The sequence below is a fragment of the Carcharodon carcharias genome, chromosome 37, assembly GCF_017639515.1.
Source record: "Carcharodon carcharias isolate sCarCar2 chromosome 37, sCarCar2.pri, whole genome shotgun sequence".
NCBI classification, from domain to species: domain Eukaryota; kingdom Metazoa; phylum Chordata; class Chondrichthyes; order Lamniformes; family Lamnidae; genus Carcharodon; species Carcharodon carcharias.
The window spans coordinates 6,821,072-6,845,166 of record NC_054503.1 but is presented as its reverse complement, the minus strand read 5'-3'; the positions used below and the strand labels follow the sequence as shown (position 1 = coordinate 6,845,166).

At 52.3% G+C, this 24,095-nt stretch overlaps 2 protein-coding genes across 4 annotated transcripts in view; one reads left to right on the top strand and one right to left on the bottom strand.

Annotated features, from left to right (window-relative positions):
* The window catches only part of LOC121272977 (pecanex-like protein 3), a 67,308-nt gene extending 60,646 nt beyond the window's left edge, over positions 1-6,662 (bottom strand). For all 3 annotated transcript variants that reach the window (XM_041179885.1, XM_041179888.1, XM_041179886.1), the window contains exons 1-4: positions 6,508-6,662; positions 2,851-3,056; positions 350-455; positions 75-114 (exon numbers count right to left, since the gene is read on the bottom strand). In XM_041179885.1, coding sequence (XP_041035819.1) covers positions 75-114; positions 350-455; positions 2,851-3,056; positions 6,508-6,660 — 505 coding nt within the window. In that variant the 5' untranslated portion in view covers positions 6,661-6,662. The remainder of the gene's footprint in view (positions 1-74; positions 115-349; positions 456-2,850; positions 3,057-6,507) is intronic.
* Positions 6,663-14,057: 7,395 nt separating this feature from the next.
* LOC121273009 (mitogen-activated protein kinase kinase kinase 11-like) overlaps positions 14,058-24,095 on the top strand; it is a 70,486-nt gene continuing 60,448 nt past the window's right edge. The window contains exon 1 of the mRNA XM_041179942.1: positions 14,058-16,365. Coding sequence (XP_041035876.1) covers positions 15,621-16,365 — 745 coding nt within the window. The 5' untranslated portion in view covers positions 14,058-15,620. The remainder of the gene's footprint in view (positions 16,366-24,095) is intronic.

Here is a 24,095-nt window from a genome sequence, read left to right as displayed (position 1 = left end):
CACCACCCCAAGAAAGGGACCCCAACCTGCATGACGCCAGACTGCCCCTCACTGAGCCAGCAGACACAACCCACCTTTAGTGGTTCCACTGTCTTCCAGGTGAGGCAACAATTCCTAAAATCAGAAAAGAAAAATCAAGGGCAGTTTTCGAACAAAACTCGCAATTGGGTTCGGTTTTACCGGACGAACGTTCAGGACAGCAGTGCCTTAGACACTGGCCAACATGAACATTATTCAGTTACTATGCTGCTCCTGAGCATCGCCTGTCCACACTGTAATTGCGACTATTGCACACACACACTGGGTCCACGACCCCCACAACCCCGCACATGCCACATTTGGTACTTACCGACACCTGGTTGAAGCCAAAGACAGAATGTTGCGAGCTGCATCGCACAGGCGGAGTACTGTTATTCTTCCGAAACACCGTCATCTCCACTCCTCCGCCCGGGTCCCTGCGGGTTACAGGAAGAGAGGAGGGGGTGGGAGGGGCAGGGAAGAAGAGCGATCAGCAATGGTTTCACAGCAATGCATCCCTGCTCCGGAACCTTAATGGTAAGGCCCACCCACGCGCCCTCCCCCACCACCAACCACCACCACCCCCCACCCCACCACAAAGGACTTCACCCCCACACAGAGGGAGACAGAAGTAGCCAGTATTATTCTCTGTACAGCAGAGATGGTTAAGGGAAGATTTAACAGAAGCGTTCAAAATCACAAGGGGCTATGAAGGGGTTAGGTGTGGAGAAAGAGATTCCACTGGCAGGAGGGCCGGCAACGATAGGGCACAGATTTACAATAGGAGTAGTAGGCCATTCGGCCCCTCGAGCCCCTTCCACCATTCAACTAGACCACGGCTGATCCTCTACCTCCACCCCATTTGCCCCGCACTACCCTTAATGTCTTTAACATCTAGAAATTTGCTGATCTCCTGTCTTGAACATACTCAATGTCTAAACCTCCACAGCCCTCTGGGGTTAGAGGATTCCAGAGATTCACCACCCACTGAGAGACAAAATTTGGAAAAAGAACCAGAGATGAGAGATGAGGGGATTGTTTTGTTTTAAACACAGAGAGTTGCTTGGTCTGAAAGAAGTGGAAAGAAGATTCAATCGGAACGTTCAAAAGAGGAACTGGATAAATACTTGCAAAGGAGAAATTTGCAGGGCAATGAGGAAAGAGTAGGGGGAGCAGGACTAATTGGATAGCTCGTTCAAAGAGCCAGCACCAATGAAATGGGCTGAATGTCATCCTTCAGTGCTGAGAGACTCTATGATATAGCAGTGGGTAATTAATCTACTGAGCTCCCTAGTGTCCAAGGTTTCAAAGTGGTAAGGATCCAGTTGATTGAAACTGCCCACTGTCTCCATCAGATCTTCGCACTGGTAACAAACACAGGAGTTAGAGTGTGTGGAGAGACTTTGGACAGCTTCAGTCAGATGAGGGTGGGGAGACGGTGGTGCAGTGGTAACGTCACTGGACAGGAAATCAAGAAGCCCAGGCTATGGCCCTGGGGACATAGGTTCGAATCCCACCACGGCAGCTGGTGGAATTTAAATTCAATTAACAAATGTGGGATTGAAAGCTAGTCTCAGTAATGGTGACCATGAAATGTGGGATTGAAAGCTAGTCTCAGTAATGGTGACCATGAAATGTGGGATTGAAAGCTAGTCTCAGTAATGGTGACCATGAAATGTGGGATTGAAAGCTAGTCTCAGTAATGGTGACCATGAAATGTGGGATTGAAAGCTAGTCTCAGTAATGGCGACCATGAAACTATCATTGGCAGTGAACCCATCTGGTTCACTAATGTCCTTCAGGAAAGGAAGTCTTACCCTGTCTGACATACATGTGACTCCAGATCCACAGCAATGTGGTTCACTCTTAACTGCTCAAGGGCAAGCCACTCAGTTCAAGGGCACAAATGCTAGCCTTGGCAGCAACGCCCACATCCCATGAAAGGATAAAGTAAACAAATAGACATTCCCAGGGCATTAAAAACAGATAATAATGGGACAGTGTGTCAATTGGCACAATGTGAGCCAGTGAGTTGGAGACGGGACAGTGCTTGCAACAGTCTACAGAGTCTATTTACGAAGAGTCTCTATGAACTGCAGCAATAAGGTTGCAGGATCTATTTAAAGAGAATCTGTACAAAACACTGAGCAAACTGAGTCTATTTAAAGAGCCTCTACAAACTACAGCACACAGAACATGGCCTTGCCAGTAACACTCACATCTCATTAAAGAATAAAAAAAACCTCCCAACTGTGACACTGCGGCAATGACTCCAGATTAAGGGGGGGAATTTTGCCAGGAAAAAGCAGTGAGTGGAGGATAGTTAAACAGAAACTCAGGTCAAAGGTAACATCATTTTAGCAAAATGGTGACAAGCTTTGTTGGCTCCCTGGAATGGGTGGCCTGCTGATGAGTCAAGAGCGGCGCTTCCGCAGTAGAATCGCATTGAAACAGTTAATATCATTAGACGGCTATATTCCACTGCCCACAATGAGGGTGGGCAGCATGCAGGGTGGGTCAAGAACCCCCCACCCCCCAAGGCATTTTCACCCAGGGTCCCTCAATTCCTGGGCTGGCACAATTGGCCATGAAGCTCGCCTGAGCCAAGTATTGGTCAATCGCTCACTCTTCTCTGAGTCAGGTAGCATTAACCCCCCCCCCCCCCCAGATGAATGCCCAAACCACCAAAAAAAATAAACACACTCGGTCCCACAAAGTTTGGCAAGGGATGGATGAATTATTGAAGGGGGGGGAGGAGGGGGGGGTTGTGGAGGGGTTTCATTTGCTGGAAACTCTGGGTCATGCCTGGATTTCTGCTCCTGAAGCTCCCACCTGATGGTGCTGCTGTCTTCACCACCCCCTGGATCGCACTCTTCAAGCTTGGCACCGTCCACGGTGAGAGGGGAATTCTTCTTCTCCACGATCTCCCCTTCGTCAAACATGGCATGCAGGCGGTAGTTGATAGACTTGACCATGGTGAAGAAGAGGGCAACGATGGCACAGTAGATGCCAGCAATAGAGGTGCTTGGTGGCAAAGCCTGGGTAGGGGTGGATTTAAAAACACAAAACGAGTGTCAGGCAAATCCAAGGGATAACCTGCCTGTGCCTGTCAGTCGGTCAGCCAGGAGTCAACATCGAATTCAAGTGACAGGGCCTCAGCACTGCCCCCCACCACCGACAGTGAGGCACTCCCTCAGTGCCACCCCCACCGACAGTGCAGTGCTCCCTCAGTGTCGCCCCCACCGACAGTGCGGCGCTCCCTCAGTGCCGCCCCCACCGACAGTGCGGCGCTCCTTCAGTGCCGCCCCCACCGACAGTGCGGCGCTCCTTCAGTGCCGCCCCCACCGACAGTGCGGCGCTCCTTCAGTGCCGCCCCCACCGACAGCGCGGCGCTCCTTCAGTGCCGCCCCCACCGACAGTGCGGCGCTCCTTCAGTGCCACCCCCACCGACAGTGCGGCGCTCCTTCAGTGCAGCCCCCACCAACAGTGCGGCGCTCCTTCAGTGCCGCCCCCACTGACAGTGCGGTGCTCCTTCAGTGCGCCCCCCACCGACAGTGTGGCGCTCCTTCAGTGCCGCCCCCACCGACAGTGCGGCGCTCCTTCAGTGCGGCCCCCACCGACAGTGCGGCGCTCCCTCAGTGCTGGCGCTGGTGGTGTCAGTCTTAATTATGGGCTCGAGTCTCTGGAGTGGGGCTCAAACCCACAACCTTTCGACTCAGAAGGAAGAGTGCCACCCAGAGCCACTGCTGCCAAAATAGAAATCGTGACCTCAATCAGGCCATTTCAGAGTGCCAACATAGGTGTGATGGGTTGAGTGGCCTCTTCCTGTGTTGCCTGGGCCTGGAGTGCTCAGAAGGGGACAAAATTTGTGCAATGTTCATAGCGAGGCAGCTGGAAGCCAAGCACAGGCAGATTGGGCCAAATAGCCTCTTTCAGTTTAGTAACTTCAAGCTACTTGTTCCTGTGGATGCCCCTGACCAGATTGGCGCGGGACCCCTACAAGTGGGAACAGAGGCCTCCAAAACTGGGGGGAGGGTCTCCTGAAATGGGGGTGTTGAGGGGGTGATATTTGACATGTCTAAGGTACAGACTCAAATGGAAAGCACTCAAACCATCATAACATTAGGGAGGAAAAGCTGTGCTACAACAGAAGAGCTGCGAGCCGCTCCTGAAAACAGGGACACCGGGTCCTCCATTGGTGAGCAAGGGGTGCGGTTCTAAACCACGAGACTCTCCAGAAAGGACTGTGAAACAAAATAAATCTCCGCGTCTTAAACTTAACGGCTAGCCGAGCAGGACTGCGATGGACAATTGCAGAAAGGCACAAGGGAGGACCACAGGCACTTTGGAAGTGCCTCAAGGCATGGGGAGAAAACACCCAAAATGGACAGAAAAAAGTTCCATTTGACAGCACGATTATCAATGACTAAATACTCATGATGCCCGATTCTTTGTGACACCAAAAAAAGGCCGAGAACCCCCTCTCCCTCCCAGAAAAGGGGGCTAAAGGAATTTCCGCCGCTTGCCAAGATGTAGTGGTGAAGGTATCTCCCCCCTACCAAAAGGAGTCAAGTACAGAAATAGGAGCTTACAATGGGGGCATCAAGCCCTCCCCAAATTTTGGGGGTGGGGAGGTTCACAGAGGCCCCATTAAACATGGGTGGGTCACAGAGGAATTATTCTCAAATGTGGGGGCAGAGAGAGTGTATATATGGGGGAGGGGACTGTATGTAGACCCGCCAATCTTGGGGAGGGGGAAGGGAGGTGAAGACTCCCTCCCCCAGCTATGGGCGGATGGGATCAAGACTCCCAGCTGTGGGTGGGTGGGATCAAGACTCCCAGCTGTGGGTGGGTGGGATCAAGACTCCCAGCTGTGGGTGGGTGGGATCAAGACTCCCAGCTGTGGGTGGGTGCAATCAAGACCCCCAGCCACGGGCGGGAGGGATCAAGACCCCCCCCAGCCATGGGCAGGAGGGATCAAGACCCCCCCCAGCCATGGGTGGGAGGGATCAAGACCCACCCCAGCCATAGGTGGGAGGGATCAAGACCCCCCCCAGCCATGGGCAGGAGGGATCAAGACCCCCAGCTATGGGCGGGTGGGATCAAGACCCCCAGCTATGGGCGGGAGGGATCAAGACCCCCCCAGCTATGGGCGGGTGGGATCAAGACCCCCCAGCTTTAGGCGGGTGGGATCAAGACCCCCCAGCTATGGGTAGGTGGGATCAAGACCCCCAGCGATGGGCGGGTGGGATCAAGACCCCCAGCTATGGGCGGGTGGGATCAAGACCCCCCCCAGCTATGGGTAGGTGGGATCAAGACCCCCAGCAATGGGCAGGTGGGATCAAGACCCCCAGCTATGGGTGGGTGGGATCAAGACCCCCAGCTACGGGCGGGAGGGATCAAGACCCCCCAGCTATGGGTGGGTGGGAACAAGACCCCCAACTATGGGCGGGAGGGATCAAGACCCCCAGCCATGGGTGGGTGGGAACAAGACCCCCCAGCCATGGGTGGGTGGGATCAAGACCCCCAGCCATGGGTGGGTGGGATCAAGACCCCCAGCCATGGGTGGGTGGGATCAAGACCCCCCCCAGCCATAGGTGGGAGGGATCAAGACCCCCCCCCAGCCATGGGCAGGAGGGATCAAGACCCCCAGCTATGGGCGGGTGGGATCAAGACCCCCAGCTATGGGTGGGTGGGATCAAGACCCCCAGCTATGGGCGGGTGGGATCAAGACCCCCAGCTATGGGCGGGAGGGATCAAGACCCCCCCCAGCTATGGGCGGGTGGGATCAAGACCCCCCAGCTTTGTGCGGGTAGGATCAAGACCCCCCAGCTATGGGTAGGTGGGATCAAGACCCCCAGCGATGGGCAGGTGGGATCAAGACCCCCAGCTATGGGTGGGTGGGATCAAGACCCCCCCCAGCTATGGTTAGGAGGGATCAAGACCCCCAGCAATGGGCAGGTGGGATCAAGACCCCCAGCTATGGGTGGGTGGGATCAAGACCCCCAGCTACGGGCGGGAGGGATCAAGACCCCCCAGCTATGGGTGGGTGGGAACAAGACCCCCAACTATGGGCGGGAGGGATCAAGACCCCCAGCCATGGGTGGGTGGGAACAAGACCCCCCAGCTATAGGCGGGTGGGATCAAGACCCCCAGCCATGGGTGGGTGGGAACAAGACCCCCAGCTATGGGCGGGAGGGATCAAGACCCCCAGCCATGGGTGGGTGGGAACAAGACCCCCCAGCTATAGGCGGGTGGGATCAAGACCCCCAGCCATGGGTGGGTAGGAACAAGACCCCCAGCTATGGGCGGGAGGGATCAAGACCCCCAGCCATGGGTGGGTGGGAACAAGACCCCCAGCCATGGGCGGGAGGTATCAAGACCCCCAGCCATGGGTGGGTGGGAACAAGACCCCCAGCTATGGGAGAAAGGTGAAGTTTAGCCTTGTAGCCCCCCGCCCGCCTGATCCTGCAGGCCCGGCCCACTCACCATGAAGAGCAAGAAGGGGAAGCAGAGCAGAAAGAGCCAGACGTAGAGGTGGAAGCAGTTGGAGAACTTGCTCTGGTGCGGGTCGAAGTACCAGCCGCCAGTCAGCGAGGCCCACACTCCCTGGCGGAAGATCTGCAGCACCTGCGAGCCCATCCTCGGGCCTCTTACCCCCTGTCCCCCCCCTCCCCACCCCACCCCCCGGGCTATACCGTCGGGGCGGCTCAGTCACCGCTCCGCCGCCGCCGCCGCGGCCTCACCAACTCCAAGCCCCCATCTTCCTGACCCCTCCCCCACCCGCCCCCTTCCCTCACAGACCGGAAGCTCCCGCCCACCCCTCCCTCCCATTAGCCCGCGCCCTCGCTACCTCGATGCCAATTAGCTGCTTGCTACGCCCGTCTTCCCCAGTCGTCCCTTCCTATTGATCCACAGCAAACTTCCCTCACCGGCCGGAGGTTCACGCACACCTCCCACTCCATTGGTCCGTTCTCCAAACGGTGGGGCGGGGCCTCAACCTCCATTGGGTCTATCCCGCGTCCGTCTGCACCCCTCTCCTTTCCTATTGGATGCCGCTAACATTCCCTCACAGACCGGGATCTCCAGCTTTCTCCCCTCCCATTTGCCAATTCCCCAAATGTGAGGGCGGGGCTTTGAAACCCATTGGCTCGTCGCCACGTCCGTCTTTCAGTCCTCCCTTTCTATTGGTCCTTCACCGCGCCCATCATCTGCTCGGCCCACCGTCAGTTAACGCAAGAGTCCTGCCCTTCGATTAAAATTACGCGTGCTAAAGGATTTTTTTTAAATTGAGGTATATCGCAGAAAGGTACGGATTTTTATCGTCAACTCCGAGCTGCCTTTTTTTTTCTAATTGTAAGTCGAAACTTAAAGTCCGCTCTCCCAAGACCCGCTCTCGGGCCGTTTGATTGGCTTGCCTATCTGGGCGATGTCCGGCGGTAGATTGGTTAGGATGGCTGTTGATCATGGGCTCGGCTTTATGATTGGTTCAGCGGGCCATCACTCAGACAGAAGGGGCAGCAGGCCTTCTATGGGCGGGACAGAAACTCCACCCCGTATCCTCGGCTTCCCGTGAGGGCCGAGGCTCTAACTATTCTTAAAATCCCTTTGCGCCAGCGGACCAGAGATGTCACATCCACTATCAGTTGGGTGATTATACCCACCTTGTTTGAAAAGTAGGCGGGACTTACCACAGTGAGCACCAACCGATTGGGTGGTGCCCATGCCAATCATTCTGTTCTCCATCTCTATTGGGCTATAGGTCTGCCAATCAATTGCACCTCCTGTTGTCAAGACACCGGGGGCGGGAACGAAGGTCTGTTTAATCGAAGCCGAGCGATTCGCTTCTTAAAGCGGGTCGAACTTGGATTTACATGAGGTGGGGACCACTAGCGACTGGGACCTTCCCTGCTCTCATTATTGTAGTAACTGTGTCGCCAACAATCGCAAATACCGAAATTTTAACTCCCTTAACTTCAAATTCTGGACCATTGAACCTTACAGAGAGGCCATTTGGCCTGTTGTGACTGTGTCAGACAGATTTTTTACCACTACTGTTTCTGAAGGACTCTCACTGGGATATAGTTCAATCCCCTGTCCCCCAATAACTTGCTTAAGTGTCTTTATTTTGTGTTGAAGCCCAAACTGCAAATGTTGGCAGGCTGTGGAAGGAATCACATGGTGAGAGATTGGGGAGCACTAAGATGCAGAGGGATCTGGGTGTTAGTATGCAGGCACAGCAAGTAATTAGCAAAGTTAATAGAATATTATTGTTTATTGCGAGGGGAATTGAATACAAAAGCAGAGAGGTTGTGCTTCAGTTCTACAGGGCATTGGTGAGACCACATTTGGAGGACTGTGTACAGTATTGGTATCCTTATTTAAGGAAGGATGTAAATGCATTGGAAGCAGTTCAGAGAAGGTTTACTAGACTAATACATGGAATTGGCGGGTTGTCTTCTAAGGAAAGGTTGGACAGACTAGGCTAGACTTGTATCCGCTGGAGTTTAGAAGAGTAAGAGGCAACTTGATTGCATCATATAAGATCCTATGGGATCTTGACAGGGTGAATGTGGAGAGGATGTTTCCTCTTGTGGGAGAACGTAGAACTAGGGGGTCACTGTTTAAAAATAAGGCGTCGCCTATTTAAGATATAAATGAGGATAATTTTTTTCTCTCAGAGGGTCATGAGTCTTTGGACATCCCTTCCTCAAAAGGCGGTGGATGCAGAGTCTTTGAATACTTTTAGGCAGAGGTAGATAGATTCTTGACACGCAAAGGGGTGAAAGGTTATTGAGTAGGTGGGAATGTGGAGTTGAGGCTGCAATCAGATCAGTCATGATCTTATTGAATGGCAGAGCAGGCTCGAGGGGCCGAGTGGCCTACTCCTAATTCCTATGTTCATACTGTCAAGCGTTATCCTGCCCACACGTTTGAATCTTCCTCATTGAGCGTCAGTACTTAGCACTCAGGGGCAGGAAACCTTGTTTTAATCCTTGCTAACCTGGGGACCTTTGCTCTCTTGACTCGGTAGTCCCTGGTCAAATAAGAGCTGTGAGGTACAGAGCGTGTTGATGAGGGTAATGTGGTGTAACTCTTTTGAGTCAACCAAGTAAACTAAATTAACAAAATTAGGGACAAAGTAAAAAGCAACCCCTTAAAGGGAAACTGCAAAAACAAAGACAAAATTTAAAGGAAACTTGCAAACATTAAACCAAAATGTGATTAACATGGTCAATAAAACACCCCAAATCCCACTGAGCACGGGGTAATGTCGTGTACACTAGGCTTTCAGTAAAGTGCCACATAATAGCCTGCCAGTGAAGTTGAAGCTCATGGAATAAAAGGGACAGTGGCAGCATTGAGACAAAGTTGGCTGAGTGACAGGCCATGTTGAACAGTTGTTCTTGGGACTGGAGGAAGGTATATAGTGGGGCTCCCCAGGAGTAGGTGTTAGGATCACTGCTTCTCTCGATAATCTATATAGATGTACAGTTTCAAAATTTGCAGATGACATAAAACTGTGAACTGCGAGTAGCACACGGGCTGGTGGAATAGATGGACAAGGGACGGATGAAATTTAATTTCGAGAAGTATGAAGTGTGGTAGGAATAGGAGAGACAAATAAAGAGCATAATTCTAAAGCAGGTGCAGACACAGAGAGAGAGAGAGAGAGAGAGAGAGCTGGGGGCGGTTAAAAAGACAAATGGGATTCTGGGTTTTATAAATAGGGGCACAGAGTACAAAATCAAGGAAGTTATGAGCTTTTATCAACACTTGCTTGGCCTCCACTGGAGTATTGTGTGCAACTCTGGTGAACGCACTTTAGGAAGGATGTGAAGGCGTGAGAGAGGGTGTAGAAAAGATTCACAGGAATGGCCCAGGGAAGAGGGGACTTCAGTCACGTGGATAGATTGGAGAAGCTGGGACTGTTCTCCTTGAAGAAGAGAAGGTTGAGAGGAATTAAAACGTTGATGGTGACCACAAAACCATTGCCGATTGTTGTAAAGATCCATCTGGTTCACTAATGTCCCTTTTGGGAAGGAAATCTGCCGTTCTTACCCGGTCTGGGCCTACATGTGACTCCAGACCCACAGCAATGTGGTTGACTTTTTTTTAAAAAAAATGCCCTCTGAACAAGGGCAATTAGGGATGGGCAACAAATGCTGGCCTAGCCAGTGACACCCACATCCCATGAATGAATGTATAATAAAAAAAATAAAATTTGATCAAGGCGTTCAAAATCACGAGGGGTCTGGACAGAGTAGATAGGGAAGAACTGTTCCCACTGGTGGAAGGTCCGAGATCCAGAGGGACACCGACGTGAGGTGATTGGCCAAAGAACCAGAGGCGAAATGAGGAAAAATCCTTTATTAGGATCTGGAATGCACGGCCTGAGAGTGTGGTGAAGGCCGAATCAATCGCAGCTTTCAAAAAGGAATTGAATAAGCTCCTGAGTCGGGGGGGGGGGGGGGGGGGGAGAGGTGGTGGGGGGGTGAAGAGGGCAGGGGAGAGGGGGGACGAGATGAGTTAGTCTTGCAGAGAACCGGCACAGGCACAATGCGCTGAATGGCCTCCTTCTGTGCTGTAACCATTCAACGATTCTACTTAAAAAGGAACATAAAATGCAAAAGCACAAACTAGGAATTGGATCTGCAGTCCTGCATTCAGCAGCCAAGGACAAAGAGTTTATACATTCATCCTGGGATTGGCAATCCACATATATATTTTTTTAAGATAAATTAGTATTTTTTTTAAGAAGGTGTGGGGTGTGTTATTTATTTCACAATATCAACAGAGCAAACGTCACATCTGCAGATTATATCCTCAACCTTGTGAAATGTTGTAACTTGAGTCTGCTGACTCAGAGGTTGGCCATTATTAGTATTTGCTGTCAGGAAGTGGTCTCCCTGTTATTGCCCATCCATCGTTTCCCTGAGAAGCTGGGCCTCGTTCTGTCTAATGCAGCAGAGTGGCCATTTCCAGAGGGCAGTTTGCTGTCAAACTGGAGTCACATTCAGGCCCAGACCTTGTAAGGGAGGCACTCCCGCAAATCCCTTGACGAGGGGGCTTAAGGGGGTTCGAAGAGTAGACGTAGAGAAGATGTCTTCACCTGAGGGGGAGACCAGAACTAGGAGGGGTGGGGTGTGGGGGAGGGGCATCAATATAAGATGGTCACTAATGATTCCAATCAGGAATTCGGGAGAAACTTCTTTACCCAGAGAGTGAGGAGAATGTAGGAATATGGACCTTAGGAGCTGCAGGAGGCCATTCAGCCAGCTCCACCATTCTATAAGATCATGGCTGCTCTGGTTGTGGTCTCAACTCCACTTTGCCCACTGCCCTACCATAACCCTTGACTCCCTCACCTATCAAAAATCTGTCTAACTCAGCCTTGAGTGTATTCAGCGACCCGGCCTCCACTGCTCTCTGGGGGAGAGAATTCCACAGGCTAACGACCCTCTGAGGGAAGAAATTCCTCCTCACCTCAGTCTTAAACGATAGGCTTCTTATTCTCAAACTGCGTCCCCTGGTTCTAGTCCCTCCCACAAGTGGAAACATCCTCCTGGTATCGACCCTGTTAAATCCCCTCCACGTGGATCTCGTTACCATAGGGGGTGGTCGAGGTGAATCATAGAGATGCATTTAAGTGGTGGTGGGGGGGTGGGGGTGGGAAAGCTGGATAAACACGAGGGAGAAAGGAATAGAAGGATACGGTGATGGGGGTGAGATGAGGGGAGGGTGAGAGGAGGCTCGAGTAGGGCAGAAACACCAGCGCAGACCTGATCAAATCGCTTTATGTTCTTACAGACCAAACAACACCCTCTGTCGGAGAGAGATTTAAGAGTTGAATTTGACCCAGTCGCTGCTGATTTAAAACATCATGTCTAAACATGAGCTGGAACCTCCTGCGACAGACTGTTACAGAGGTGGCAATTGCCACACTCTGGGGTAAGTTATAACCAGCCCTGGGGATAGCTAGTTAGGCATTCCCTTCAGCAACAATCTCCTGGTGAATTACAGCCCCTGAGCTGGTCCACTGTAAACTAGCCAGGGGCTTCATGAGTACATTTTTGGAAGGGTGGTGTTTTGGGGTGGGGCTGCGGGTGCTGTAGTTTACCTGATAGACTTTCTTTAAAGGAGCAACGTCTTCCCCGGGGAAGTGGCAGGGAAGGTGAACTGCTCAGAGCGAGGTTGGGAGGAATGTGAGAGAGGCTGGCATTGCTTGTGAGGCCCTCCATGATCGAATAGCTGGCCAGCACACACTACTGCTGCTGCCGGCAAAATGGGGCAGAATTGCTGAAATCTACAACCAAGAAGATAACGGGATTCTTAAAAGTTTTAATCCTGGGCTGGAATCCTCTCCAGGCGGCATCTGGGATTCAGTGGATGCTGCCCTCGCCCACTGAGCCAGCGGGTTGTGGGATCAGGCCTCACTCCAGAGGCTTGAGCACAAAATCCAGCTGAACACAGAGAGCGCCGCACTATCGGAGGGTCAGCGCCAAGGGAGCGCCGTGCCGCCGGAGGGTGAGCGCCAAGGGAGCGCCAGTGTTGAGGGAGCGCCGCACTGTGGGAAAGTCAGTACTGAGGGACCTCCGCACTATCGGAGGGTCAGCGCCAAGGGAGCGCCGTGCCGCCGGAGGGTGAGCGCCAAGGGAGCGCCAGTGTTGAGGGAGCGCCGCACTGTCGGAGGTGCTGTCTTTTGGATGAGACATTAAACCGAGGTCCCGTCTGCCCTCTCGAGTGGGTGTAAATGATCCCACGGCCACTATCGGAAGAAGAGAGGGGGGTAGTTCTCCCCAGTGTCCTGGGGCCAATATTTATACCTCAACCAACATCACTAAAAACAGATGATCTGGGTCATTATCACATCGCTGTTTGAGCCAGGCTTCCCACGCCTTGGCAGCCACCTCTCTCAAAAGGCCACTATAGACGAGGAGATCCAACACTGGATCAGCTATAAAACAAAAACAGAATTACCTGGAAAAACTCAGCAGGTCTGGCAGCATCGGCGGAGAAGAAAAGAGTTGACGTTTCGAGTCCTCATGACCCTTCGACAGAACTTCTTCTCCGCCGATGCTGCCAGACCTGCTGAGTTTTTCCAGGTAATTCTGTTTTTGTTTTGGATTTCCAGCATCCGCAGTTTTTTTGTTTTTATCGCTGGATCAGCTGTGGCAGCTCAGCCTTCTACCAGATACAGCAGCGAGTGTTTGACCTCCTCAAATCAACAAGAATGCTAGTGTACAGAGCAGTCTTTGTCACCACATTCCTACACTGCAGTGAGACCTGGTCTGTGTATCAGTGACACAGAAGAGTGCTAGAGAAATTCCATCAGCAATGGCTCTGCCGCTACCTTCCCATTCAATGGGACGACGCCAGTGCCCTTCTTGAAGTCAGTTCCACACAAACATTCAGGCAAAGCTCCTGCAAAATCAACCACGATGGCCTGGACACTGTGTCTGGATGGCCTCTCCCCCACCAGGTCCTGTTCTCTCCGCTCTCAAACGGCCGGCGTTTCCAGGGGGCGAGGACGAAGAAAAGGCTTCAGGGACGCTCTGACTCTCCTTGAAGCTCGGCGAGATTGACATCGATGACTGGGGGGGTGGGGGGGGTGGATTTTGCTCCCGATCGTTCAAAACCGACCGCCACTCACACACCGAGCTGCACATCCTGCACTGCGGGCCTTGCCCCCCACCCCCACCCCCAACCCCCAACCCCAACCTCACGGGACGTCCTGCCCCCATGTACCCAAAGACCCTGCCAGCCCTGTTCGGTCACGAGAAGACCCATGGCGCTGACTCGCCACCCTGAGCGCCGACCTCGCCCTTGAACCGCAGGGGGACAGCCGGACGACGATGTTCGTGGGAGCTTGCTGTGCCTGGTTTCTTGCGCTGCAGCAGTGGTCGCACTTCACTGGCTGTCAAAGGGGCTCTGGGACGTCCCAACGTCACGAGCGGCGCTATACAAATGCATCTTCCGCCCATCCTTCAAGAGTCCCACCGACCACCAGGAGGCGGCAAACTACACCTCCTCCCCCAGCAAACTGAAAGCGCAGTTGAGGGACACTTTTAAAAAGTAAGAATAATAACTTTTTTGCGCCGCTTCTTGTGAAAGATTTTGCAATTTGTCATGCAGTCCAGCGCGGACGGCCATAACTGCAGTTTTAGTTTGGCCCTGGCAAGGTTCTAGGCAGGACAAAGAGGGCTTTCTGAAAGTTTCAATCTAAGGACCGAAATTGCCGCGCTCTGTCAAGCCCTTCCTGTCTCTGCTGCACACAAGGGAGAGAAGAGAGAGAGAAAAATCACAAGAGAGAGAGAGAGAGAAAAAAAGTGAAACCACACCCTGATGTGATGGATTGGGTTAAAGTGCAGATCCCCAGACAGAGAGGCTAATGGCGGAGAGATCACAGTCCAAGCTGATACTCCCATAAGTGAAACTTGAGGAGTTTGGCGGGCGGGCGGAACAGGAGAAACTTCAGAGCAGAAACCGAGGCGTAACTTACAAGAGCTGAGAAGCTGAGCCGAAACTTAACGTTTTGCAAGGGGCAAGAAGCTGACTCGCGGCTTACAAGAGAAATTTACAGAGGAAGCTGAAATTTTACAAGAGGGATCCAATTGAAACTTTAACAGGATGAATTGAGATGAAATTTAAGAAGAGGGAATCCAGTCTGAATTTACAAGAGGAATTGAGCTGAAATGTAACAGGAGGGAATCCAGTTGAAACTTCCAAGAGCAAATGTGGTGAAATTTAACAGGAGGAATCCAGTCGAAATTTACAAGAGGAATCGAGGTGAAATTTAACAGGAGGAATCCGATCGAAATTTACAAGAGGAATCGAGGTGAAATTTAACAGGAGGAATCCGATCGAAATTTACAAGAGGAATCGAGGTGAAATTTAACAGGAGGAAGCCAATCGAAATTTACAAGAGGAATCGAGGTGAAATTTAACAGGAGGAAGCCAATCGAAATTTACAAGAGGAATCGAGGTGAAATTTAACAGGAGGAATCCGATCGAAACTTACAAGAGGTTGCGTGAGAAACCGGCACCCGGAGAGTAAACAGGCGCAAAAATAACAAGTACAACAGAGAAATCAAACTTTTTCCAAACAAAACTTCCCTCGCCCCTTTTTCAAACTCCCCTCCCCCAGAACGAAACTTTCTGGTTTGTCCTGTCGCTGCTTTGAGAGTTTCCTCCACTGGAGTTTCTCCGCTCTAAGTTATTCATTTCAACTTGCGTGAGTTTTAATTTTGCGGGAAAACTTGAAAGGAGGGACAGACCACAAGAGGACCAGACCCCCGAAAGAAGTCCAGCTTCCCCACCACCACCCCCGCCCCGCCACCACCACTGAATGACTGGTTGGATTATAACTTGGTGCCCGCGAATCCTGGAGGCGCTTTATGGATTTGCAAAGCCTTGCCTGCAGCCCATAGTGGGGCTGAGAGAGGGGAAGAGGGAGAGATTCCAAGAGGGGCAAACCAGGAATTAACCATCCGCCTTGGCTCGCCTGTCAGAGGTTCCCAGGACCCGGGGAAAGAAGGCTCTGACAGTGATGGTGCTACCCAGGTAAGACCAGGAGGTCCCCACCCCCTCCCCTCATCACCATGGTGGAGCCTCACTGGAAGAATCTTTTTAGCAGGACTTCCCTGAGCGCCTGGAGCTCAGCCAAGCCTCACGGGCCGGAGGGGGCCTACACTAACCCCATCTGGACGGCCCTGTTCGACTATGAAGCCCACTGCAAGGACGAATTGACGCTGCGCAAGGGCGACCTGGTTGAGGTGCTGTCCAGGGACTCGGCCATCTCAGGCGATGAGGGCTGGTGGGCTGGCAAGCTCCACAACAAGGTGGGCATCTTCCCCTCCAACTACGTCTCCCTCAAGCCGCCGGCCGGCTACGCCAAGCTGCCGGCGGGCCGGGCAGAGGAGCTGGCAGCCCCGGCGGAGGTGGCCTTCCAAGAGCTGACCCTGCAGGAAGTGATCGGGGTGGGGGGTTTCGGCAAGGTCTACCGGGGCACCTGGAAGGGGCAGCTGGTCGCAGTGAAAGCGGCCCGGCAGGACCCCGACGAGGACATCAGCGCCACGGCTCAGAACGTCAAGCAGGAGGCCCGGCTCTTCGCCATGCTGGGGCACCCCAACATCATCGCCCTGCTGGGGGTGTGCCTGCAGGAGCCCAACCTCTGCCTCATCATCGAGTATGCGTCCGGGGGACCCCTGAACCGGGCGCTGGCCGGACGCCGGATCCCACCCCACGTGCTGGTCAACTGGGCTGTGCAGATTGGCAAGGGGATGCAGTACCTCCACGATGGCGCCATCGTACCCGTCATCCATCGCGACCTCAAGTCCAACAACGGTAAGAGTCTGGTGAACCTTCCTGCCCTCCATAACCGCTCTGTTTATAAAAAAAAAAACCCCTCCGGCGCACCCATCAGCGGCTGGGCAACCCCAGCCACGGAAGTCATGTCAAGGGCCTCGGAGAGGGTGTGTGTGTGTGTGTGTGTGTGTGTGTGTGTGTGTGTGTGGGGGGGGGGGGGGGGGGTGGGGTGGGGGGGGGGGGGGGGGGGGGGGGGGGTGGGGGGGGGGGGGGGGGGGGGGGGGGGTATTTACCAGAACAGTCGCGGGGATGAGACACGTCAGTCAGGGAGGGACCGGAGAAGCTGGGATTGTTTCTCCCCAGAGCAAAGAGAGAGAGATTTAATTGAGGCATTCAAAGTCAGGGAGAATGCATGGACAAAACTGCGTCCAGTGGCAGGAGGGTCGGTAACCAGAGGGGGGGACAGGTTGGTAAAAAGAACCAGAGGGGGAGATGGGGGAGAATTTTTATTTCTTTTGACGCAAGCGAGTTGTTGTGATCTGGAAGCAGATTCAATAGGAACTTTCAAATGGGGAATTGGAGAAATCTCAAACAGACAAAAGATGCAGGACTAATGGGGAAGGAGGGAGACTTAATGAGCTAGATCTCCTAAAGGGCCAGCACAGGCAGAGTGGCCGATTGGCCTCCCCCAGTGCAGTTGGAGCCAGTGACTTGTTTGGGAACTGGTTGGATGTGAGATGTGGCTAGGACTGAGTCAACAGGGGCCTCTCTCAACAGATACTTCAACCATTTTGCCAACTACTGTTGACCAGCAGTGTATTGGACAGAGGACCAAAGTTCACCAGGAGTACAGGGTCTGTCCCTATCACTGCTGGTGCTTAGGAAGTGGGGGGATTTATATTGTCCTTTAGCTTTGCCAGAAACATACACGTGGAATATAGCGTGAGAATGGAACTAGATGCCTCCCACACTTGGAAAGTTGCCCAGTAAACATTACACAAGTAGCACCTGTCCCCACCAGTACTGATCCCCAGTGTTATACAGTGACAGACCTGTCCCCACCAGTACTGTACCCCAGTGTAATACAGTGACAGACCTGTCCCCACCAGTACTGTACTCCAGTGTTATACAGTGACAGACCTGTCCCCACCAGTACTGTACCCCAGTGTTATACGGTGACAAACCCGTCCCCACCAGTACTGTACCTGTGTTATACAGTGACAGACCTGTCCCCACCAGTACTGTACCCCAGTGTTATACAGTGACAGACCCATCCCCACCAGTACTGTACCCCAGTGTTATACAGTGACAGACCTGTCCCCACCAGTACTGATCCCCAGTGTTATACAGTGACGGACCAGTCCCCACCAGTACTGTACCCCAATGTTATACAGTGACAGACCTGTCCCAACCAGTACTGTACCCCAGTGTTATACAGTGACAGACCTGTCCCCACCAGTATTGTACCCCAATGTTATACAGTGACAGACCCGTCCCCACCAGTACTGTACCCCAGTGTTATACATTGACAGACCTGTCCCCACCAGTACTGATCCCCAGTGTTATACATTGACAGACCTGTCCCCACCAGTACTGTACCCCAGTGTTATACATTGACAGACCTGTCCCCACCAGTACTGTACCCCAGTGTTATACACTGACAGACCTGTCCCCACCAGTACTGTACCCCAGTGTTATACATTGACAGACCTATCCCCACCAGTACTGTACCCCAGTGTTATACACTAAATACCCGTCCCCACCAGTACTGTACCCCAGTGTTATACAGTGACAGACCTGTCCCCACCAGTACTGTACCCCAGTGTTATACAGTGACAGACCCATCCCCACCAGTACTGTACCCCAGTGTTATACAGTGACAGACCCATCTCCACCAGTACTGTACCCCAGTGTTATATAGTGACAGACCCATCCCCACCAGTACTGTACCCCAGTATTATACAGTGACAGACCTGTCCCCACCAGTTCTGTACCCCAGTGTTATACAGTGACAGACCAGTCTCCACCAGTACTGTACCCCAGTGTTATACAGTGACAGACCTGTCCCCACCTGCACTGTACCCCAGTGTTCTACAGTGACAGACCTGTCCCCACCAGTACTGTACCCCAGTGTTATACAGTGACAGACCCGTCCCCACCAGTACTGTACCCCAGCGTTATACAGTGACAGACCTGTCCCCACCAGTACTGTACCCCAGTGTTATACAGCGACAGACCTGTCCCCACCAGTAACGTCCCTCAGTGTTAGTGACAGACCTGTGCCCACCGGTACTGAACCCCAGTGTTATACAGTGACAGACGTGTCCCCACCAGTACTGTACCCCAGTGTTATACAGTGACAGACCCGTCCCCACCAGTACTGTACCCCAGTGTTATACAGTGACAGACTCGTCCTCATCAGTACTGTACCCCAGTGTAATACAGTGACAGACCAGTCCCCACCGGTACTGTACCCCAGTGTTATTCAGTGACAGACACATCCCCACCAGTACTATACCCCCATGTTATAGAGTGACAAACCCATCCCCACCAGTACTGTACCTCAGTGTTATACAATGACAGACCTGTCTCCCCAATTAATGTACACCAGTGTTATACAGTGACAAACCTGTCCCCACCAGTAATGTACACCGGTGTTATACAGTGACAGACCTGTCCCAACCAATGCTATACCCCAGTGTTATACAGTGACAGACCTGTCTCCACAATTACTGTACACCACCGTTATACAGTGACAACCCCATCCCGACCAGTACTGTACCCCACGTTTATACAGTGACATACCTGTGCCCACTGGTACTTTACCCCAGTGTTATGCAGTGACACACCTGTGCCCACCGCTACTGTACTCCAGTATTATACATTGACAGACCTGTGCCCACCGGTACTGTCCCCCAATGTTATACAGTGACAGACCTGTGCCCACCGGTACTGTACCCCAATGTTATACGGTGATAGACCCGTCACCGCTAGTACTGCACCCCAGTGTTATATAGTGAGAGACCCATCCCCACCAGTACTGTACGCCAGTGTTATTCAGTGACAGACACATCCCACCAGTACTATACCCCGGTGTTATACAGTGACAGACCTGTCCCCACCAGTACTGTACCCCAGTGTTATACAGTGACAGACCCGTCCCCACCAGTACTGCACCCCAGTGTTATACAGTGACAGACCCATCCCCACCAGTACTGTACCCCAGTGTTATACAGTGAAAGACTCTTCCCCACCAGTGCTGTACCCCATTGTAATAGAGTGACAGACCCGTCCCCACCAGAACTGTACCCCAGTGTTATACACTCACAGCTGTGCCCACTGGTACTGTACCCCAGTGTTACACAGTGACAGACCTGTCCCCACTACTACTGCACCCCAGTGTTATACAGTGACAGACCCATCCCCACCAGTACTGTACCCCAGTGTTATTCGGTGACAGACACATCCCCACCAGTACTATACGCCAGTGTTATACAGTGACACACCTATCCCCACCAGTATTGCACCCCAGTGTTATACAGTGACATCCCTGTGTCCACCAGTATTGTACCTCAGTGTTATACAGTGACAGACCTGTCCCCACCAGTTCTGTACCCCAGTTTTATACAGTGACATACCTGTGCCCACCGGTACTGTACCCCAGTGTTATACAGTGACAGACCCATCCCCACCAGTACTGTACCCCAGTTTTATACAGTGACAGACCTGTCCCCACCAGTACTGTACCCCAGTGTTATACAGTGACAGACCCATCCCCACCAGTACTGTACCCCAGTGTTATACAGTGACAAACTCGTGCCCACTGGTACTACACCCCAGTGTTATTCAGTGGCAGACCTGTGCCCACTGGTACTGTACCCCAGTGTTATAAATTGACAGACCTGTCTCCCCAGTTACTGTACCCCAGTGTTATACAGTGACAGAATGGTCTCCAACAGTGCTGTGCCTTAGTGTTATGCAGTGACATACCTGTCCCCACCAGTATTGTACCCGTGTTTTTCACTGACTGACCTGTCCCCACTAGTACTGTACCCCAGTGTTATACAGTGACAGACCTGTCCCCACTAGTACTTTACCCTAGTGTTATACATTGACAGATCTCTCCCCATCTGTACTGCACCCCACTGTTGTACTGTGACAGACCTGTCCCCACCAGTGCTGTACCCCAGTGTTATACATTGACAGAGCTCTCCCCATCTGTACTGCACCCCAGTGTTATACTGTGACAGACCTGTCCCCACCAGTGCTGTACCCCAGTGTTATACATTGATAGAGCCGTCTCCACCAGTGCTGTACCCCAGTGTTATACATTGATAGAGCCGTCTCCACCAGTACTGTACCCCAGTGTTATACATTGATAGATCCGTCTCCACCAGTACTACACCCCAGTGTTATACATTGATAGATCCGTCTCCACCAGTACTGTACCCCAGTGTTCTACAGTGACAGACCTGTCCCCACCAGTACTGAAGCCCAGTGTTATACAGTGACAGACCTGTCCCCACCAGTACTGTACCACAGTGTTATACAGTGACAGACCTGTCCTTAGTAGTACTGTACCCCAGTGTTATACAGTGACAGACCTCTCCTCAGTTGTACTGTACCCCAGTGTTATACAGTGACAGACCTGTCCCCACCAGTACTGTACCCCAGTTTTATACAGTGACAGACCCGTCCCCACCAGTACTGTACCCCAGTGTTATACACTAACTAGCCGTCCCCACCAGTACTGTACCCCAGTGTTATACAGTGACAGACCTATCCCCACCAGTACTGTACTCCAGTGTTATACAGTGACAGACCTGCCCACACCAGTACGGTACCCCAGTGTTATACAGTGACTGACATGTCCACACCAGTACTGTACCCCAGTGTTATACACTGACAGACCCGTCCCCACCAGTACTGTACCCCAGTGTTATACACTGACAGACCCATCCCCACCAGTACTGTACCATAGTGTTATACACTGACAGACCCGTCTCCACCAGTACTGTACCCCAGTGTTATACACTGACAGACCCGTCCCCACCGGTACTGTACCCCAGTGTTATACAGTGACAGACCCGTCCCCACCGGTACTGTACCCCAATGTTATACAGTGACAGACCTGTGCCCACCGGTACTGTACCCCAGTGTTATACACTCAGACCTGTGCCCATTGGTACTGTACCCCAGTGTAATACAGTGACAGACCTGTCCCCACCGGTACTGTATCCCAGTGTTATTCAGTGACAGACACGTCCCCACCAGTACTATACCCCCATGTTATACAGTGACAAACCCATCCCCACCAGTACTGTACCCATGTTATACAGTGACAGACCTGTCTCCCCAATTAATGTACACTAGTGTTATACAGTGACAAACCTGTCCCCACCAGTAATGTACACCGGTGTTATACAGTGACAGACCTGTCCCAACCAATGCTATACCCCAGTTTTATACAGTGACAGACCTGTGCCCACCGGTACTGTACCCTAGTGTTATACAGTGACAGACCTGTCTCCACAATTACTGTACACCACCATTATACAGTGACAGACCTGTGCCCACCAGTAGTGTACCCCAGTGTTATACAGTGACAAACTCGTGCCCAACGGTACTGTACCCCAATGTTATACGGTGATAGACCCGTCCCCACTAGTATTGCACCCCAGTGTTATTCAGTGACAGACACACCCCCACCAGTACTATATCCCAGTGTTATACAGTGACAGACCTGTCCCCACCAGTACTGTACCCCAGTGTTATACAGTGACAGACCCATCCCCACCAGTACTTTACCCCAGTTTTATACAGTGACATACCTGTCCCCACCAGTACTGTACCCCAATGTTATACAGTGACAGACCTGTCCCCACCAGTACTGTACCCATGTTATATAGTGACAGACCCGACGCCACCAGTACTGCACCCCAGTGTTATACAGTGACAGACCCATCCCCACCAGTACCGTACCCCAGTGTTATACAGTGACAGACCCATCCCCACCAGTACTGTACCCCAGTGTTATACAGTGACAGACCTGTCCCCACCAGTACTGTACCCCAGTGTTATACAGTGACAGACCAGTCCCCACCAGTACTGTACCCCAGTGTTATACAGTGACAGACCGGTCCCCATCAGTACTGTACCCCAGTGTTATACAGTGACAGACCCGTCCCCACCAGTACTGTACCCCAGTGTTATACAGTGACAGACCCGTCCCCACCAGTACTGTACCCCAGTGTTACACAGTGACAGACCTGTCCCCACCAGTACTGTCCCCCGGTGTTATACAGTGACAGACCTGTCCCCACCAGTACTGTACCCCAGTGTTATACACTGACAGACCTGTCCCCACCAGTACTGTACCCCAGTGTTATACACTGACAGACCTGTCCCCCGGTGTTATACAATGACAGACCTGTCCCCACCAGTACTGAATCCCCATGTTATACAGTGACAGACCCGTCCACACCAGTACTGTACCCCAGTGTTATACAGTGACAGACCCATCCCCACCAGTACTGTACCCCAGTGTTATACAGTGACAGACCTGTCCCCACCAGTACTGTACCCCAGTGTTATACAGTGACAGACCTGTCCCCACCAGTACTGTACCCAGTGTTATACAGTGACAGACCTGTCCGCACCAGTACTGTACGCCAGTGTTATTCAGTGACAGACACATCCCCACCAGTACTATGCCCCAGTATTATACAGTGACATACCTGTGCCCACCAGTACCGTACCCTAGTGTTATACAGTGACAGACCTGTCCCCACCAGTACTGTACCCATGTTATACAGTGACAGACCTGTCCCCACCTGTACAGTACCCCAGTGTTATAGAGTGACAGACCCATCCCCACCAGTTCTGTACCCCAGTTTTATACAGTGACAGACCTGTCCCCACCAGTACTGTACCCCAGTTTTATACAGTGACAGACCTGTCCCCACCAGTACTGTACCCCAGTGTAATACAGTGACAAACTCGTGCCCACTGGTACTATACCCCAGTGTTATTCAGTGGCAGACCTGTGCCCACTGGTACTGTACCCCAGTGTTATGAAGTGACAGACCTGTCTCCCCAGTTACTGTACCTCAGTGTTATACAGTGACAGAATGGTCTCCAACAGTGCTGTGCCTTAGTGTTATGCAGTGACATACCTGTCCCCACCAGTATTGTACCCGTGTTTTTCACTGACAGACCTGTCCCCACTAGTACTGTACCCCAGTGTTATACAGTGACAGACCTGTCCCCATTAGTACTTTACCCTAGTGTTATACATTGACAGATCTCTCCCCATCTGTACTGCACCCCACTGTTGTACTGTGACAGACCTGTCCCCACCAGTGCTGTACCCCAGTGTTATACATTGACAGATCTCTCCCCATCTGTACTGCACCCTAATGTTATACTGTGACAGACCTGTCCCCACCAGTACAGTACCCCAGTGTTATACAGTGACAGACCTGTCCCCACCAGTGCTGTACCCCAGTGTTATACATTGATAGATCCGTCTCCACCAGTACTGTACCCCAGTGTTATACATTGATAGATCCATCTCCACCAGTACTGTACCCCGGTGTTATACATTGATAGATCCATCTCCACCAGTACTGTACCCCATGTTATACAGTGACAGACCTGTCCCCACCAGTACTGTACCCCAGTGTTATACAGTGACAGACCTGTCCCTCCAGTATTGTACCCCAGTGTGATACAGTGACAGACCTGTCCCCACCAGTACTGTACCCCAG